This window comes from Xiphias gladius, chromosome 3 (genome assembly GCF_016859285.1).
Source record: "Xiphias gladius isolate SHS-SW01 ecotype Sanya breed wild chromosome 3, ASM1685928v1, whole genome shotgun sequence".
In the NCBI taxonomy this organism is placed as follows: domain Eukaryota; kingdom Metazoa; phylum Chordata; class Actinopteri; order Istiophoriformes; family Xiphiidae; genus Xiphias; species Xiphias gladius.
Genome location: NC_053402.1, coordinates 6,205,896 through 6,225,731, shown reverse-complemented (window position 1 = coordinate 6,225,731; position 19,836 = coordinate 6,205,896). Strand labels below are relative to the sequence as shown.

The following is a 19,836-nucleotide window of genomic DNA, read 5'->3' as shown; positions in this document are numbered from 1 at the left end:
CTTGTCAGAGTATGTTAGATAAATGGCTCTTACTGTTACCTATAATAGTAAGATTATCTACTGTGGCACTATATTGCAGTTCAAGAGAAATGCTGTATCTTTATTTCTGTGTCTCCTGCATGAATCACGAACTAGTGAGTATACTGACTTTTTGCCAGGGACATGTAGCTAGCTTTTCTCATTTTCTCATTTTCTCATTTAACAACAAGTCAATTTGGAACATTAAAAAATAAGATGGAGACAGTGTTTTCTATGGACTCATAAAACTAATGTTGGCTTAATTAGCTAACTAGCTACAACTGATAAAATCCACTGGTGATATTTGACAAAATAGTCGCTAGCTAGAAATGAGACACCTGTTTTTGTCTACCACTTTCTGAATTTAAGGACCCATTGTTTCTAACATTACTAAGATTTTTGAATTAAAAATTTGCCTGTGTTATAATTGAAGTGACAGTAACTAAGGGGATAGGGCTTATGAAATAGTCAATTGCATCCATTTATGTTTATTTTCAGGTATATGTACATTTAGATTGCTAAAACTTTAAAGTGGGTGCTGCTTTGTCTTGAATCTGCCTTAAGATTGTCATGAAAAATGACATTTGATGTGACATAATTTTAAATTTCTGCCCCACACTCTCTATTCCTGATTATCTACTGAATATTTGACCCTTTCATTGTTTTATTTTCAGTGTCAAAACTGTGCTTAAATGTCATCTGTGAAGATATCACAGTGTATTTGGGTTATACATTCTCATAAAATGCTGTGCCATGGTTGGTTAGGATGACACAGTACTACTTATCTGACTGTAAGAATTAGTCATTTCCTTCAGTTTAGCCCCACCCAGAAACATTATATTACTGTCACATGTAGCTTCAACGTCTTTGCCTTGAGTCAACCCACACATCATAATCCAGCAACTGAAAATAACATTCAAAAGCATTGAAAAGCACCATTCCATAACATGGTGCTTTAATAATAACATACTTCCTGGCTGGGTGCACTGTTTAGCCAGGTCTTCAAGCTCTCCTGCTGGGTACATAGACAACAACAGCAGACATGAAAAAATGCAGACTAGACATACACACACTTACTGCACTTCTTTCAACAAGACATATCAACTGTCTTAAGTCAGTCGTATTTACGCAACACTGTAACTGAACCAGAACTGCCCTTGGCTCAAGCTGGAGTGCAAGTAGTAGACTTCATGTCGTCACCTAGCCTGCTGGCATTTGCTGACTCAGATCAGGCCGCTGCTAAAGTGATGTGTCCTTACCCGCCAGTGACAGGGTTGACACTAAGTTGTCGATAAGACTCCTTGGATAACACTATGTGATGCTAATGTAGGGAGGCATTCATTAAAGTGCTCACAGTGTCAGAAGGCTGGGATGTGCAATGAATAAAGATCTAAGTGACTCTTATTAGATATACTAGTATTTACATGATTCAGCTTTGCAACCTGATGGAAGCATTTCATAAATGTTTTAATATTTTCCAATTACTCTTTCTTAACGTGGTCTGTAATGTTTATCCACATGATCAAATTAGGTATCATTGAAATATTCTTAATATGGAAAATGTTTAAATTACACAAATTAACCTCCATGGTGCATGCAGTCACACACAGAATACAAATTATCAGTGATGAAGCAAGTGCTGAGATCTTCTACTTATGTCAAGTCTGAATAGAGGATTATATATATACTACTTGATTGTTTAATTCATAACAATGCATCATACTTTATAAGCTGATCATATGATTTAGTATGTAATGTCTGCAAAGTTACTAGTAACTATACCTGTTAAATAATTGTAGCGGAGTAAAAAGTATAATGTTTACGTTGAAATGTAGTAGAGTAGAAATATAAAAGCAAAGAAAATAGAAGTACTCAAGTAAAGTACATGTACCTCAGAATTGTACTCAAGTACACTACTATAGTAACTGTATTTACCTACTGTACATCCCACCAATGATAGTAATGTAAAACATATCACGGAGACCGTGCGGACTAACCTGGTGCGAGCATCTTTGTGAATCGTAACTTGTCTTCCTCTTGACTATTTTGCCGATTCTCTCCATACAGCGTGCATCTCTGTCTGCGCAGCTCCTCCTCTCTTTCTTTGGCCTCCCGGATGTCCTTCTCTACCTCGGGCTGCAGGGCTAGGGCTGGACGCAACTTGAAGAAGGGGTTTTGTTTGAGGATGGGAGATTCTTGTCTTGTGTTTCCCTCCCTTGTTTTGCTTCTAGTCTCCACAGGTGATGTGGAGACATCAGTGCTTATGAAGTCCATGCTTCTGTACAGGCGCAGGTGTTTGTCTTGTTTTGGGTAAGGGGATAAGCGTGTTTTGTCCTGTGAACCCCCAGTTGGGCTCTTTGATCTTTGGTTTTCAGGACTTTTCTCCCTCTCAGAGGTTCCAGATTCGTACAACCTGAGGGAATGTGCTCTGGAAATGGGGCAACATTTGAGAGAAAACAGCTCTAGGCTACGTGTGCGCTCCAGCACAGAGGGATAAACATGACCTCTTATCAGTGTTGTAGGGAGTTTCCTATGCCTTGTTGGACCCTTTGTGTTATCATGCTGGAAAGCCTCAAAGAGCAGTTTTGTCTCCTTTAACTGGCGGACCTCTCCTTTGCTGTATCCTCCTGGGATCTTCCCCTGGTTGACCAGTACCAGTTCTCTCTGAATCTCCTGACTTATCTCCTTCAACATCTTCTGCTCGGAGAACTGCCAGTCGCTACGTTGGCATTGGCCAACCTGGGGGGGGGTTGGATCAAGCAAGATATTGGTCTTAAAGGGAATCTCCAATACATCTGGATAATCTGCAAGATTTAAGATACCCCCAGCTCTCTGCAGGTTTTGCTTCTCCTGGGCTGCCACTTGGATCTGCCTCTCCCCTGAGGTTTCAGCAGCTGACAATTGGTGTCGGGCAGATAAATTGGGAATTTTGGTGGTTTTATGGGGGTTGATTGGAGACAAATCTGCGGGCACCCAGTTGCCACTTTGATCATCATTGGAGTTGTCGGCCTCTGTTCTGGCAATCCTCTGGACCTTTGGCTGTTTAGGCATTGTGGACAAAGACATCTTTGCTTTTTCACTGTCTTTACTCTCATTCTTTTCATTCTTTTCCTTTTCCATCAGGTTCATGTTTGCTCCCTCATCCATAACCGTCGGAATTCTACTCTCTTCCCTCTTATCGCCACATGTCAGGTTCGCTTCTCTTGCTGTGAAATCATCTACTTTTGTCTCAAATGCACCCTTTTCCTCACCTCTTGTTTCTTGGGCAACCTGCTGGTAGGTAGAAGGGCGCTCTGACATATGTACATCTTGTCGTTGCTGCACCAGTTGCAGACGTTGAAGCAGTTGCTCTCCTTGCTGGATATCAGTAGCTATTCTCCTGCTTCCATCTCCTTCATCTCCTTTTGTCATCGTCTCTTCAGAGCCTTCAGAGATGGGGAGTTGGGGCAGCTGCGTTTCACTGGTTCCGCTCTCTCTCTTCACCCAGTCATTCTTTGCGAGGTTATAGTTAAAAGATCCAGTGTCAACATGCTGTTGGTCATTATTAGTCACCTCTGCAGGAGCCTCTGGTACCTGTGGCTGATTGGTTGCTGAGTCCATCTTGTTTTGGTTGCATATGCAGAGGTCTGGTGGCCCACAGGACTGTAAATCATCATCTTTCACACTGAGACCAGGAAGTGTTGGGACATTTGTCCCCACACCGTCGCAGTCGACATTTTCTTTCATTAGTTGTGAGTCTGTCTCAATGAGACCACAAATATACTCAGATTTTGTTTTGTCTCCCTCTTTTTCAAAATGTGTCTCACTTTCAGAGTTTTCATGGATGTTTGAAGGTTTTTCTTTCGGATATTTGTCTTTCTCCACTTCAGTTTTCCTCCAAATTACAATATCCCCAGGTTCCTCATTTGATTCTTTGTCTCTTGTGTTATCCTGATGGTGCCATCCTGAAGGATCATAGCATGTTTCCATCAGACAACCTGTGCTCTCCATAGATGTTTGGTCTTGATCTGATGATGTAATGGGGTCCTTGTCGTTGGACAGAGACATGGTGTCTATAGACTCCTTAGAAGTCTGTGCTGTACTTGCTATCACTTCATCTTGTTCTGTGCTGCCATTAACTGCTTTTCACCATAATGCCAGTCTAAGCTGTTGGGATTAGCTTTAGCCTCTGTGGCGTCAGCTGCCCCATTTGTAAGGATCACACTGGAATTATTCACCATTGCACCTGTGCTGCCCTCTGCTGGCAGCAAAACAGCCATGGAGGAGAAGGAGGTTGTAGGATGAAGACATCGTCTACACCTTCATCATCCATTACACTGTAGTACCTGGTGATCACTGCATGGGCAGGGGGAATGACTTTGGTTTCATTCTGGGGCATCTCACCAGAGGTTACCGATCGGATCTTTGTGTGGTCTGCCACAGGGCTGGAGTCCATCTTCATCCACATACCACCATTATCTTGGGAGGCCAGATGTTGAGGGCTTGGTCTGGGATCTCTTGTTTCCATTGTGACAAGCCTTTGAAGCACTTAAGGGTGTTTCTTTTGTATTCCCCTTTATTTCTCCCCTGCTCAGGTTTAAATATAAGTCACATGAAAAAGTGTTACTGAGGTTGATAACAAAATCATTTATGAGTATCGAGTATTGCTGCGGAGGGCAGCTAAAGTCCCCCTCCCCCCTTTCAAAAATATGTTTTGCTTATTGTTACTTCATTTGGCGTTTGATACCTCATCTGCTGAAGGAGGAAAGTTTCTCTGTTTAAATCTCACTATAAGACGGGTAATTACAAGCAGGATTTGTGACATCATAACTACTTTTTGGAAGCCTTCATGGTCCAATATGCAACTTGTACAACTATAAAGTAAAAACTTGAAACTTCCAGTGCACATACAGAGACAGTGGACTTTTCAGTGAAGTAGGGGACATCCTCCGTCCATCAACCTTAAACTTTTGAAATGAAAATATTTACATATTCACAGTTTCTGTTTTTTTCAGGGAGAAGGACTGATTGCAGTTTTAAGGCTTTTTACAATGTCATTGATAATTTTGTGGAAGACCCATATCAACCACAAACTTTTTTCCATAAAAAGTATTTTTTATATGTCTTAAAAGAAGTTTAAAGGAGGCCCTTAGTGAGCTAGATCAAAATATTTTACATTTCCTCTTATCTTTTTGTGCTGTTACAGGTACAGCCTTGAGGACATGGGCAGATTCATGGCCAAATTAATAAGGGAGCCCCAAGGGAAAAAATGAGCTGATGGGCCTCATTATTCACCCTGTTTATCACAATGGATACAATGTGTTCATGCAATGTGTACAGGTTTTCTACACTTAAATAGAAATTAAAATAGGAATATGCTATGTATAGCCACAAAACTGTACAAAAAACAGGTCTTGAAACTAGATTTTAACACAGGGTCCAGGAACTAAAAGTCCCTTAAAATGTAATTTGGTATTGTTTATTAGTGATGTCAATTCCCAAATCAAAATTCTCACTTAAATTAGCAAAAGTCAGTCAAAACAGTAAGCCTTGACCTTTTTAAGCACCTGGAATTCTGCTTTGCCGGTTGTTTTTCCAGCCTTGCTACAGGCACTAGGAGATACATCAGTTTTCTTTTCTTTTTCAGTAGGGCATACAGCGACTGTGTTGTTCTGGTGACTGTACCTCATTGTGACCTAGCGCAGCCAAGTCTGCTGACAAAGAGAAAGAGTAATCAGCTTTCCTCAAACTGTTTTGGCATGCACACTACGTACAATATCTGCCTCCCTGGCAGGACATAGAGACACTCATCATCTCACCAGTGTGCCTGTGAAAAATGAAGTTTCTCTATCATTCTGTCTGTTATAACAGCCTTTACACTTCTGGTAAAGGCTGTTATACCTATTATGTGTGAGGTCAGTGATCAGCCTTGTAACAACAATTTGTCTTTACCAAAGGATTAACTAGAGAACTATTGTGTATTTACACTGGTGAATCATAGAAAGCATGAATACACTATGCAGTGTTACTGAATACTTTTTCAAGATGTGTCCTCCTTAATTGAAATATTTTCCCCTACATAATCTGGCTCCCTGAGATGCAGGTTTAAATGTATGAGTCTATATTTACACCTGCATTCAGGATTTTAATGCCAGCCACACTGCAGTTCAGGATTACCAACAGAAGCTCAAGCAACAGGATATATTAATGTGCCTTAATGAGCTTAATCTGTTTATTCCACCCTCCTTTCAAGGAACATTTTCTCCTCTCTTGTCACGAAGAAGGTTCTTGTAGATTATTTTAAATAATATTCAAAAATATTCAGATACTTTACTTAAGTGGCATTATATATTCAGTTTCATGTTTCATCTTTCATGATTCAGTTGACCAATATTTGGGCACAAATGTGGTAATGGCTGTTGTGCTTGTAGTTTTACCATACACACTATATCACTCTTACAAATATTTCAGAAAAACATAATGTTTTGATAACTATGGCATGATCTTTATCTGCTATTCTCTTGCTATTACAAAAGCTCTGCTATTAAAGTCTGCTATTCAGTTAGAGACAGAACAGTGTGACAGAAAAGCAGACAAAAGTGCAAAGGTAGGCCCATAATATAGAAATACTAAAGTAAGAGAACCCACCTGATTGCAGCAGTGCACTCATTTTCTGTGCGTGATATTACTAACCTCAATGGAAACATCAATGCTCCACCTGATGATCCCGCTGATCTACTTAGCAACTTTACCTTCCTGTCCTGTTCTGTTGACCAATATTTGGGCACAGATGTGATAATAGCTGTTGTGCTAGTAGTGTTCACATACACACTGTATCACTCTTACAGATATTTCAGAAAAACATGATGATTTGATGACTATGTTGTGATTTTTAACTGCTTTTTCTTGTTATTACCAGACAAAACTCTGCTATTAGAACTTGTCATTCAATCAGAGAGAGAAAAGTGTGATAGTAAGGTAAAAAAGTGCAAAGATAGGCCCATAATGTAGAAATATTGAAGGAAGAGACCCACCTGATTATAGCACTGCAGTCATCTTCTATGCATGATAGTACTAACCTCAATGGAAATATGAATGATCAAGCTGATGATCCAGCTGATCTACTTAACACCTGTACCTTCCTGTCCTCTTGTGAACAAACAAGATCCTCTTCAGTGAATAGCAGCAGTTCAAATGACCAACAGCAACACTGTAGTAACATGGAGTTGATTGTGGCATTGCAAAGTGATAGTCACGTTCAAGAGTCTATATATTAGAATTTACTGTTATAACTGTTCCATACTGAGTTGTAGAAGGGTTCTGTATTTAGTAAAACATGAATACCAGTCCCATATTGTTACACATTAGAGCATGAGAGATATGGACCGTCTGCATACTACTTTTTTTTGTATGCATGAAATTCTGAGTACAGTAATTGTGAGATGTTAAAGAAATTACAGTAGTCACAATCAACATAACTTTATTCTGTTTTAGACCCATACATTCTAGTTAACACCTACTGTATTTAATTGGTTGTATACCAAATTACAGTGAGAGCCATAATATATAGTTGCCAGGTCGCAGCCAGGATTTTAGAAATACAGAGGACAAGAGTCCAAATTGCCCCAATGCAACCCCACTTGAGATGGGAAAAAAAAAATTTAAAAACTGTAAAAAATGTTTTTTCCACATTTTCATTGGTTTTATATATATATATATATATATATACACAGACGGGTGGCAAAGGAAAAACCTGAAAAATGAGTGGAGAAACAGGATGACAATACCCCTGTCCATAGGGCACAAGGGGTCACTGAATGGTTTGATGAGTATGGAAATGATGTGAATCATATGCTATGGCCTTCGCAGTCACCAGATATCATACCAAGTGAACACCTATGGGAACACCATCGTCAAAACACCTAATGAGGTAATATCTTTTGGAAGAATGGTGTTCCATCCCTCCTGTATAGTTCCAGAGACTTGTGGAATCAATGCCAAGGCGCATAAATTCATGTAAGTTTTTCTAGTTATTCTTTGATTGGTCACCCGTCCGTGTGTATGCATACACACATATATGTATGTAAATATATATATATATATATATATATATAGAGGGAGAGAGAGAGAGACAGAGAGAGAGAGAGAGCGCAAGAGAGACAGATTTATTGAGTTTAAACAAGGAAAAGTGAAACACACAGTGGAACAGCACAAAATAATTCCCACCCCCAGGCAGCTATACAGTACATCCAACAAAAACACAGAGAAATAATTGAATGACATTTTTTTTATGCATAAAAAAAATTAAACATACACATACATCAAAGAAGTATGTTAATTAATTATATGAAATTAAGTAAAATATTATTTCCTGTTTAATATATGTATATGTTACCTTAGAGTAACCAGTCATCAGTAGCCTTATCATGTTGTGTGTCCCATAATTGGGGTTATGAGAGGGGTCTTCCACTCAGAAAAGTGCTTAACCCTTAGGATGTTAAGTTTTTTTAGGTCTGCAGGTAAATAATCTAGAAAAGGTGATCAAACCTTCAAAAACAGCTCATCTTTTCATTTTAAGACAGCCTGTAATGTTTCATGGCGGAGGATGTTAAAAATCTCCCTGTACCACAGGGTAACAGGGTTACCTTGTAAACAGATGCCCAGAATTTTGAAATTAGTTTACACTATCAGAAGCAATGGAAATACATCCCCCTATCAGAAATGCAATTAATGAATAGAGGACAAAGGGAACGATTTGTTGTGTAAGGTAACAGGGTTGATCTGCAGCCTGTGGAGAATCTTGTACTGAGTCTGTTACATGCAACACCTCAGTCTGTTACGTGTAAATGTGGATCTGATCAAGTCTGTAGCTGACTTCTAACCATCTTCAATATATTCAGCACTTAAATCTTTTTCCCCTTTTACGAAAAATATTTGGCAACTCATGTGTTCAAAGGAATGAGAAGTGAATAAAATGATGATATAGTATGTTTTCCATTTTGGTGCTCCAAGAGAAATCTCTGTATGTCACTACAATGGAGGTTAATAGATAAGGAGGTAACCTGAGAAAATATAAAATGCAATTTGCTGATATCCAAAGAATTTTTCCTTGGGAATATCAAATATATTGGCTGGAAGGATAGTACAGCAATATCTTTAAATAAGTCACCGAGTACATGAATCCCCTTGTCCTTCCAAGAAGAGAACACAGATGAGCTATTCCCAGCAGGAAAGTCAGGATTTTGGACCATAGGAGATGGTGAGGCTTTCACATTTTTCCTTTCCAGATATTTAGTTATATCATGCCAGACTCTGATACTGTTGTATATAACAAGATTGCTAAAATATATTTTTGGCAATTTGATCTCCATACATGATTGCCTAATTGCAGTTACAAAGCTATTCCACAATTCTAAAAATATAACTTTGGAAGACAAATGTTCTAAAAATGTATGTTTCTGTCCTAAAATAGCCCAATTTAAAGGAATAATCTGACATTTTGGTAAATACCTTCATTTGCATTTTTGTTGAGAATTATTGGATTGCTAACACTTTCATGTCTGTATGGTAAATATGAAGCTACAACCAACAGCTGACTGCTTATTTAGGTTAGCATGAAGACTGGGAACAGGGGGGAAAGCTAGCCTGGCTCTGTTCAACTAACTTACTTTGTGCTAAGCTAAAGCTAACCAGCTGCTGGCTATACTTCCATTGTAACTGTATAGACGTGAGGGTGATATTTATCTTCTCATCTAACTATCAGCAAGAAAACAAATAAGGGTATTTCCCAAAATCTTGAACTATTAGTTTAAGGATTTTGACTGTGAAATACATCTAAGCCAGGCTAAAGAAAATTAACACGTAAAAAAGTATGTTAAATTATAGAATAAAAACTCCTACTCAGGACATTAAAACACCCAAATTCTCGGAAACATCGATTTTGTCCTCGGTGGCAGCCACAGCCCTGAGCAGTCATGGGTAAGATAGTAAAATTTTAGAATTACCAACGGATGTTACAAATGTCACTAATTATTTAAAATGTCCAATTAACATTAAATCACCATGAATCAGACCATGATTAGTCTCAGAAAAATACTTGTGCCACAAACAAAATATGCTTCTTCTGCTCTTCGGCATTTTCCATTCCTGGAAGAAACACAGTGAAACATATGGAATCTTTTTGGCTGATAAGGCAGAGAAAAAGAGGAGTCATTTGAGATAACAAGTATTTGTATGTCTGCAGCAGTACTTGTTGAGATTCTCAGCTTTGTCCACCAGGGGGAGGCAGTGGTTTTTAATAGTCCCTCGTAGCTCCTGATAATCAGCTGCTGCAAAGAGTTACAACACAATAAATGTCTCTTTCTTCGGCAAAGTGAAGTCAAACGTTGGTTGCTCAGAGCCAAAACCATTGTAAGACCATACCAGGTAGTGGTATATGTTCTCATTATATCAGTCATTAAGGCAGCAGTGCAGCATTTGGTATGTAATAAAAGGCACAAGGGTATAAAAACACAATAGATTTTATGATTAAGCCTGATGAGGGAGACTTGCTCTTCAATCCTTTTCTTACATGACAGAGCAACACTGACAGGTTTTGCGCTTGGAAGTGCCTTCTCCCTCTGCTACGCTGGGTGAAGATGAATTATGCAGCCCCTTGTCACCATTCTCACCTTGGATTTTAACTCCTTCCCCATTTCCATCCAGGGGAATGTCCTGAAATACTTCATCTTGGGACTTTTTCCCTGCCTCTTGCCCTGGTAGCTTGTCTAATGTTGGAGATGAAGAAGACATTTCAGGTCCTATGACATGTTCTTCTCCATCCTCAGTGATAATCACTTGTTCCACAGTGAGCCTGCCTTCATCGTCCTCTTGGCTGTGATCTTGGCCAGTTGTGGCATCATTGTATCCCAGGAACACAAGATTGACGGGGCCTTCCTCCAATCTTTGATCCTCCATGTTATCAACTTTTCCTGCCATGTCTATAACTGCCATGATGCTTCTGTCCTCTTTTTTATCCTCCTCATCTCCCACACTTAGAGCACAGTCGTCTATATTCAGCTCAGCCTCCAAGTCATAGCTTCTGCAGCTGCCTAACTGCATATTGTTCTCTTTTGACATGGCATGATGGATAGAAAAAGACAGGACTTTTTCCTTTGGCATTTTACTGGCTTCTACATTCTCAGTCTTCATCTCTGCCTTGTTTGGCATGAGTGTCACTTTATCAAGCAGTGCTTTCATCCCAACCCCATCAATGACGCTCAAGATCTGCCCAAGCTCTTCAGTCGAGGGTGGACCTCCTGACCCACAGACAGTGTGGACACTCTTCCTGCCATCATCAAAGACTGTGGTAGCATTTGGAGCACCAGCCGATGTGGTGAAGGGGGTCACTGACCTGACGACAGTGGCACCTGTCTTGGGGTCTCTCTCGACCTGCACTGCCAACATTCCCAGGACTGCAATACAAGGTTAAATTACACATAAATGTTTAAGTCATTTCACAGTCCAGGTCCTTATTTTTGTCTAATCAAACTGTCCTTAAATGTATCATAGGCCTAGGTGTAACTAAAAGTTGAGAGGTACAAAGGTTAATGCCGGATCAGGAACAGGGCTTTGTGTAACTAATGTGAGAATATAGGGACACACTGAGCAAAATGCAGTGGGCATAAAAAATTAATAAACAGAAAAATAACAAAGTGGGCTAAATATAACATAGTTCTCAGGTTGTTCACCTAAGGCCCATTGTTAAGTCATACCCTCTAGGCTGAACTTGGACAGAGCGGCATTAAACAGAGGGGTCATCATTTGCCAGAGAAGAATGGAGAGACTAATGCAAACAACTGAATGTATTCTTTTGCCTAAATTCCTGTCTATTAAATCTTATATTTATCCTTTTCAATGGTGCATATATGGGGAACACTCCAGCAATGCCAAGTCAGATAATTATAAAGGGACAGAGACAGTCAGACAGAGAAATGTCTGTTATAGTAGGTAAACTGCACTTCAGGGGACCCAACCACCAAATTTAGAGCCAAAAATATTAAACACATGATCCTGGTATCATCAGTGTTGGTTACAACCCTGTAATTACACATAATATATACTGAACATCTACAACATAATGTTAAGTTACAATACAGTCTTTTCCTGTGCTTCACCTGATCGGCCATCTTGTCCACTTTCATGAAACATCCTTTGAGCCATTTGTATGGAGAAGTGATCCTCAGCCTCTTTATTTACTGAAAAAGAAAACATATAAGTTGCACTGTATGTATTGAAGTCGAACTGAAATTCCAATATATTTTTCTTGAGAAGTTGTAGGCTAATTAAAATTGCCCTTGCTGTGTTTTTGATTACAGCTTAATGTACAGAGTTCTCAGGTTAGAGGACTACCTGTTGCTCTGAGTTTGGATGGTCTGGCCATTTGCTGTCACCACAGCTGGATCCATGACGTAGCGCTAACTAGACACCTCCTCTTTTGTATTATGTGGGATGAACCCAGCACTGAGCTGTGCAGGAGCTGCCAATGACTCAGCGGGTCTTGAAATAACATGACCAAAAAGTAACGTGTGGTGGAAATCAGTGCTAACGTTAGCAAGCTAGGCTAACTAGCTTCCACTTTCTGAGTGGAATGCAAACTTAACGGGTCCTTCTTATGCTGAATGTTATGAAAGGGCAGTCAGCTTAAATCACTAATTATACATTACCAGTGCAAAAAAACACCTTGTATCAATATTCATAGACTATACAGGGCTATGGCATGCTCCAATCAGTAGTGTGCAATGAGAGTTTTCAGCTTGACTTTAAAGAGCAAAACAAATCCATATCATGAATCCTAATTTAAACCTTGACATATAGTAGAAGAGAAGAGGTAATTCAGGGGATCAAGACACAGAGCCAGCCACCTGACAGTGGTCCTCTGCCATTTTGGCCCCTCTACAGATCGAGCAAGGCCGGTGGTGCTGCCATTTTGGATTTTGCTGAGGATTAGTAAGGCCAAAAGGTGTCACAGCTCTGTGCTACTGCCCCGAGACTTAGACATCCTACTCCTGGAGTGAAGATACAATCTGTCATTCATGCCAGGCTATGGTGTGAGTGGAATTGACAACCTGACACCTGACAATGCCTTTTTTCAAACACTTTAAGCCCCAACCTGGCTATCTAAAATGCCAGGGGAGCTCCTCTGTAAGGTTTACTTCAAAGGAATAGTTTGTCATTTTGAGAAATATGCTTATTCACTTTATTACCCAGATTAGATGAGAAGATTGATATCACCCTAATGTCCGTACAGTAATTAGGGAGCTACCACCGGCAACCGATGAGTTTAGCTTTGCATGAATCAGCTAGCAGCTAGCTTTGTGCTGACAGAATATAGCAAAAGCCACCTACCTGATCTACAGCTACAGAACTGTGCTGTGTATCAGTGCATGGGCATCTGTCTTGGTGGATCAGACCAGGAAAAAAAAAAAAGGCAGTAGTTGGAGTGGAGATGCTAAGAATACCACCATCTCCTTTGGATTTAAGTCGGAGAAACAGACACATTCTGCCTCACATTTAACCAACACAAAGATGAAGGCAGCATTGTTGTATCTTCAGGCTAACCTCATTCAACTGCAGCAGGGATGGTTTGTCCCTGCTGCTAGCAATGCACATGCCCTGAGGCAATTGGGCATGGTTTGAACAAGCAGAAATGTGTTCTGTACTGTTGTGTGGGAGGGTGTTACAGTCTGCATGATGCAGCACTGAGCTACTGGCAGCATAGATAATGTAGGTTGTTATGTGTTGTTTATTTTCAAAAGCGCTTGTCCTCTAGGGAACACTGAAGTAGATAATGGGATGCATAAGACCTCAGTGCAAAGAATCCCTAATGGACGTCAAAATAATGTTCTTTTTCTCCCTTTCTGTAATCAGCACTTTGTCTCTTACAGTGTCTCTCACTGATTATTTTCAACACAAGAACAGGAACAGTCAGCATTTACATTTAAATTTATTTCCTGCTATAGGTCTGGTTGACCTAGTAACAAGGAATCCCTAGTTCTGGAGATTTCAGTACATTTAACTGAACTTTAAAACAACTGTCTCATGTATTACTGAGAGTAAAGTCCAAGTGACCCAACCCAGAACAGTTGAGATAGACATCATCTAGTGAGCAGCTCAGCTTGTCAACAGTCATAGGACATGACGTGAGGGTGGGACACAGCAGTGGTCAATTTTTTAACATGAAGCAGCTGGAGAGGAGGGCAAACAATGAAACAATGAAAAAAGTGGATTAGATCCCAGCTCTCAAATAAGACTCTTCTGTATTAAAGGAATAGTTTGACATTTGGGAGATACACAGCCGTTTTCTTGCAGAGTGTTTGATAAGAATATTAATACCATTCTCATGTCTGTAAGGTTACTATGAAGCTGAGGCCAGCAGCTGGTTCAGCTTAGCTTAGTATGAAGACTAACAAGGGAAAACGGTTAGCCTGGCTCTGGGAGAACACTGTAATAACTTTATATTTTCCGTAGCTACATGTTTACTGCACGGATGTGACAGAGGTGTTGGCCCTCTCATCAAACTCTTATCCAACAAAGCAAATAAGAATTAAAACCACAATGTGTCATTTTGAAATTTATATGTGTGTGTGTGTGTGTGTGTGTGTGTGTGTGTGTGTGTGTGTGTGTGTGTGTGTGTGTGTATGCTGTATATTTCCCAAAATGTCAAACTATTCCTAGAGTACAAAAGAATCTTTTTTGTGAATACAGTTAGCTAGCTAGTAAGGCTAACTGTCCCATAAGCTATCTGTGTAAGTTAAGGAAGCTAAGCTAACCACTTACACTTTAGTTTTTATAAGGTTTAAAAGGATGAAATATAACATGTAAATAAGCTTTAGCTGTAGAGGTGTTGGTAGGCAGATTTTGTTACCTTTGTACGCAGCCAAGCTAGCTGTTTCCCTGGTTCCAATCTTTATGCTAAGCTAAGATACCTGGCTGCCAACAGTAGCTTTGTATTTAGCGTGCAGACATGAGAGTGGTATCAATCTTTTCATTTATCTCTTGGCAAGAAAGCAAATAAGCGCAGTTCCCAAAATGTCAGACTATTCCTTCAAAATAGTTTTGGGGTACCAGATGGGTAGGATTAGTCTAATTAGGAAACTTAATTTAATGTCATTTAAATCACAGCTATAGAATAATTTTTAGATGCTTTCCAAATCATTTCCTCCACTTGGTAGTCTTTTGCAGCAGTAATGTCCTGATTGTATGTGGCACACACGCAGATTATCATACCTTATTTGAAACAGGTGTGATAGATGCTGACCTTTTTCAGGGCTGTCTTCAAACACTGAGGAGAAAATGTGACACCTTTGAAATAAAGAAGATGTGAAGACCTTGGGAGCTTCTCAGTCTTTCCTGACTCAGTTGTTGAGGTGTGGCAACAAATCTCATACAGTAGCGGATACAGAAGGATGGTAAAATTCACTATTTGACAGTGTTTACCTCATGACCCCCCCCCCCAAGTCAGTGCCTTTTGTCAAAGACTGAATCTCTACTTAATCCCAACTCCGCTCACTTTCCTGCTACAGCTGCAGAAAGTGATAGAATGTCTGCGGTGCCTTTAGATACATTTCATTCAAAATTTGAGAATTAACATAACATTTCTGTTGTCTAAAGCACACAAAAAGACAATTTATTAAATTCTCTAGGGGTGTTATCACTACTTACCCCTCACATACTTGAAAGAGTCTTCTTTCAAGTAACCTCTCAACAGCAAGAATATTTAGAAACTTGAATTAGTCCTCAAAAGCCTGTTACTACGAACTGAAACAACTGAAACTGCTATATTTTTTTCTGCTAACGCCAGACAGAACTTGATCCAAGAGAACTGTTCTTGTGGTGGTGGGTTACACCAACTTTTTAATATAATCCTTTTTGTAACACCACTTTGCAGTCACGGTGCCTGAAGACAAGGACTTCTTCTGTATAAAAGAGGAGAACTGAGACAGATAGAGAGAGAGAGAGAGAGAGAGAGAGAGAGAGAGAGAAGGGATATTTTTAGAGGATGTGACCGACAGATTAAAGCGGGATGATAAAGCTGGCAGAGAGAAGTGATGCCAAGAGAAATAGTTCAGTGACACATCACATTGTGAAGTGGGTCATTTGTCTTTGGCCTGATTTTACATTGGAGAGAGGTCAAGCAGGCTCCACTTAGGCCCTCAAACCTTTCATTTCACAGACCAGTGATTAGTGGCCAGAAAGTTAACTGGGTAATGTTTTTTTACGTGCTCACTTCAGGCAGTGTAGATCAAGTGAGACTGTTTCACTGAAGTGACATAAGACAGTGTTGGTGCGGTAAGATTATTTTGACATGACATTTCAGCCTCATCCATGCTTTGCCTAAAACATTTAAAACCGAAAAATATTTGAGTTGTTCAGAGATTTGAGATTTTTAAGAAAACATCAGAGACCAATACAGTTACAATCATCAAAATACATAAAACAGGTATATTGGCTCTTGTAAAATATAGTAGATTAAAATGTGTAGGAGCCAGTTTTCTAGTAGTGTCTATGATGGATGCAAGTAACAGTAAGATTAGTGAAACAGTATGTATTACAACTATGGGACACACATTTTTGTTTTATATTAAACTTTTTATTAAATACACAACAAAAAGCTTTACAGACACTGCTACTGTATAACCTACGGTGCTTAAGGCTAATTAGCAAATGTTAGAATAGCTGTACTGTGTTTAAGGCTACTTAGCAACTGTTAGCATGCTAACACACTTAAATAAGATGGTAAACATGGTACACATTATACCTCATTATACCTCATCAACATGTTTACTTTGTCACTGCTACCATTTTAGAATTGTTGTACCTGAGTACAGCCCTACTGCAGATACTTATGACATAGGTTTTGACTCTTGGTTCACCATTGGTTTTCACCTAGACGCATGTATTGTACATGTTCACACTATTATACTGGAATTATATTCTCCACAATAACTATGTTTACATTCTTTTATTTACTTTGTTACATAGGGCGATAATGGACTATACATGTATTTATAAACCTAGAGTTACATCCATTTAATTTATTACATTATTTTACCTTGTTTCATTACTTGATGAGAGACATGCAGTGCAGTCGCTGTATTTATAGTCATTCATTCATAGAACTTTTTAACATACAAACATAGAAAATAACAATAATAATAATAACAATAATTATTTTATTTATATCGTGCTTTTCAAGCTGGGATCAACAAGTGCTTTCCAGTGCAGGGAGACAGTATAAAAGACATACAAAAACAACAAGTACAATCTCAACTAAAACAGCATAGAGATACATAAAAAACATAAAAAAAATCATCCATAAGGTAAAAACACAGAAAACAATTAAAATAGACATAAAATATTGTGGTAACACAACAGAGCTGTGTTATGGAGACATATTAGTCTAGCTGTCAGACAAGAAGGCAAGTTAAAAAAAAGTGTTTTAAGATGGGATTTAAAGCTAAGACAGTGTCAGCGGACCAAATACTAACTGGAGGAAAAGCTGAGGGGCCAGTAAAGCAAAAGCCCAATCACCCTTTGACCTTAACATGGACTCTGAAACAACTAAAAGGCCTAACCCAGCAGATCTAAGAGGCCTTTTGGGACAGTAAGGGGTTAAAAGTTCATAGAAGACTCTGATATACTGCAAAGAGGCTAAAACTGGGGTGATGTGAGAAGTGTGTTTGGTCTTTGTTAAGAGCCTGTCTGTAGAACTCTGCAGTCTGATGCTGCGCTACAGTTCGGGCATTAAAGCACGTGTACAAAGCCTTATTGTAATCCATGCCTGAATATAAAAACATGGATAATTTTTTCAGTATTGACTGGGCTACTCTTTTTGAGTGTTGTCCAAAGCTTGGGTCACTGGCTTAAAGTAACACCAAAGTTCCTAACAATACTTTTGATATTTAGAGTATGTGCTGGATTTGTTTACAGAGGTGTTCAGGGTCAGTGATAAGGAATTCTTTTTTGTTAGAGTTTAACTCTAAAATATTTTGTGTAACCAATCTCTCACATAAGCTAAGCAGCTCTCCAGTGTGGCCAGCTTTTTTAGGTCTATAACTCTGTTTCGTCTGCATAATAGTGAAATGAGATGTTATGGCGACAAATAATGTGACCTAATGGCAGCATATACAAGTGAGAACAGAATTGGTTCAAGAATTGATCCTTGAGGTGTACCACATGATGTCTGTACAGTTGAAGAAATAAAATAATGAACTGAAACATAAAATTTTCAATTTGACAGGTAGGATGAAAACAAATCCAGCGCTGTTCCAGAAATACCCAACCACTCTTTTAGACTATTGATTAGAATAGCCTCAATAGTGTCAAATGCCGCACTAAGGTCAAGTAGCACTATTACAGAACAATATCCACAATGGTATGGCCCTCAATAACTCATTTGTAACTCTTACAAAAGCTGTTTCATGTGGTGTGTAGCTTTTGATATCCAGATTGAAATTTTTCAAAAATGCTGTTGTTATTAAGCACTTCCAGAAGTTGTTCCAAAACCAGTTTGTCAAGAATTGTTGAGATGAAGGGCAATTTTGAGATAATCAGATCTTTTAAAACTGATAGATCAGGGCCAGGCCCTTTTAGCAGTGGCTGAATACAAGTTATTATAAAATAATGTGGGACATATCCAAAGTGAAAGGAAGTGTTTAAAATATATTTGAAAACTACAGCCAATTTCCCCTATCACTTCTCTTTTCAATTTCACTGGAATGATATCAAGATAACTGGATGACAGTAAATCCAACTTTTGTCATGGTCTTGTCATCAAATCCCATGAAAAGATGCATTAATCTTTCAAAATAGTAGTTTCCGACTTCAGCCAGTCGCAATAATGTCGAAGCCTATTAGTTTGCTGCTGATGATATAAATCTTTAAAACTGGGTCACAAATATATGGTTTCCTTTTTCAAAAAGACTAATGTAATTTCCCTAAACGGATTGGCACTAGTTTTTAGCAACCATTACTCAAACACAAGTAATTAGTGCATTTATTTATTTGCCAGAGACTATTTTCAGCTGTAGATCAAAACACATTTGATGCACTGGTGAGTATTAACAGCAGCAGGATGGTGTACGTGGGACTGAGTCAAAATAAACTACAGTGTCCATGTTCATGGTAATGACGTAAAATGAACACAAGTGCAATGGTGTTACTCATTAAGGTGATCTTAATAGTTTTTGGATGTTGTGTACTGGACTTGAAAGCAACACCCACATTATCTCTTGTAAACCACACTTAGATGAGAGGAAAGGTCTGTTTACTACAAGGGATTCAGATATAAGGCCTGACAGAGTTAATTGAAAGGAAAAGGTGACAAGGGGCACAAACTTTGCCAGTGTTCAATATCTCAGAGCTGGTCTCTGCTTCATATTTATGAGGAGGGAAATCCAAAGAATTATTGATTTATCGAGGAACAGACTCACTTAGTGAAGCAGAGAGGCGGAGGCGTGATAAAGAGACTGTGTTGTACTACATAGATATTGATCAGCTCACACCCTGACTCACAGATCAATTATTAAGCCCTTGCTTAAGATCAGTCTCACACAGTCACAGTTTAGTCGGGTAGAGTGGTAGGGAGTTGCCCTGGAGTCAAACTCCTTGCACATTTAACTTGCACTCCAACTTTTAACACAGTCTAGGCTGTAAAATGCACTATAGCTCCACCTGTTGAAACCGTGCACACCTGCGGCCTGGACTGTGTTGAGTGATTTCATTTAATTATTATTTTCACTGTTAAATTATTGAAAAGTAAAAAGAGGAACAAGGACAATAAGCTTAAAAAAATCAATT

The 19,836-nt window shown here is 39.0% G+C and overlaps 1 protein-coding gene across 1 annotated transcript; it reads right to left on the bottom strand.

Moving 5' to 3' along the window:
• Positions 1 to 9,958: 9,958 nt before the first annotated feature.
• Positions 9,959 to 15,839, bottom strand: LOC120788174. Its single transcript, XM_040123731.1, has 4 exons — positions 15,700 to 15,839; positions 15,265 to 15,319; positions 12,153 to 12,233; positions 9,959 to 11,450 (listed from the first exon to the last, which is right to left on the bottom strand). Exons 3-4 carry the CDS (start codon positions 12,196 to 12,198, stop codon positions 10,564 to 10,566), a joined length of 933 nt encoding a protein of 310 aa, XP_039979665.1. The 5' UTR covers positions 12,199 to 12,233; positions 15,265 to 15,319; positions 15,700 to 15,839; the 3' UTR covers positions 9,959 to 10,563.
• Between the last annotated feature and the right edge of the window lie 3,997 nt (positions 15,840 to 19,836).

What these genes read in the sequence shown, in the direction of transcription:
- LOC120788174 (XM_040123731.1), bottom strand. Translation starts at nt 12,198, where the DNA reads ATGGCTCAAAGGATGTTTCATGAAAGTGGACAAGATGGCCGATCAG. An exon ending in TGGACAAGATGGCCGATCAG is followed by an intron (nt 11,451 to 12,152) that starts GTGAAGCACAGG and finishes CTTGTATTGCAG; the next exon opens with TCCTGGGAATGTTGGCAGTG.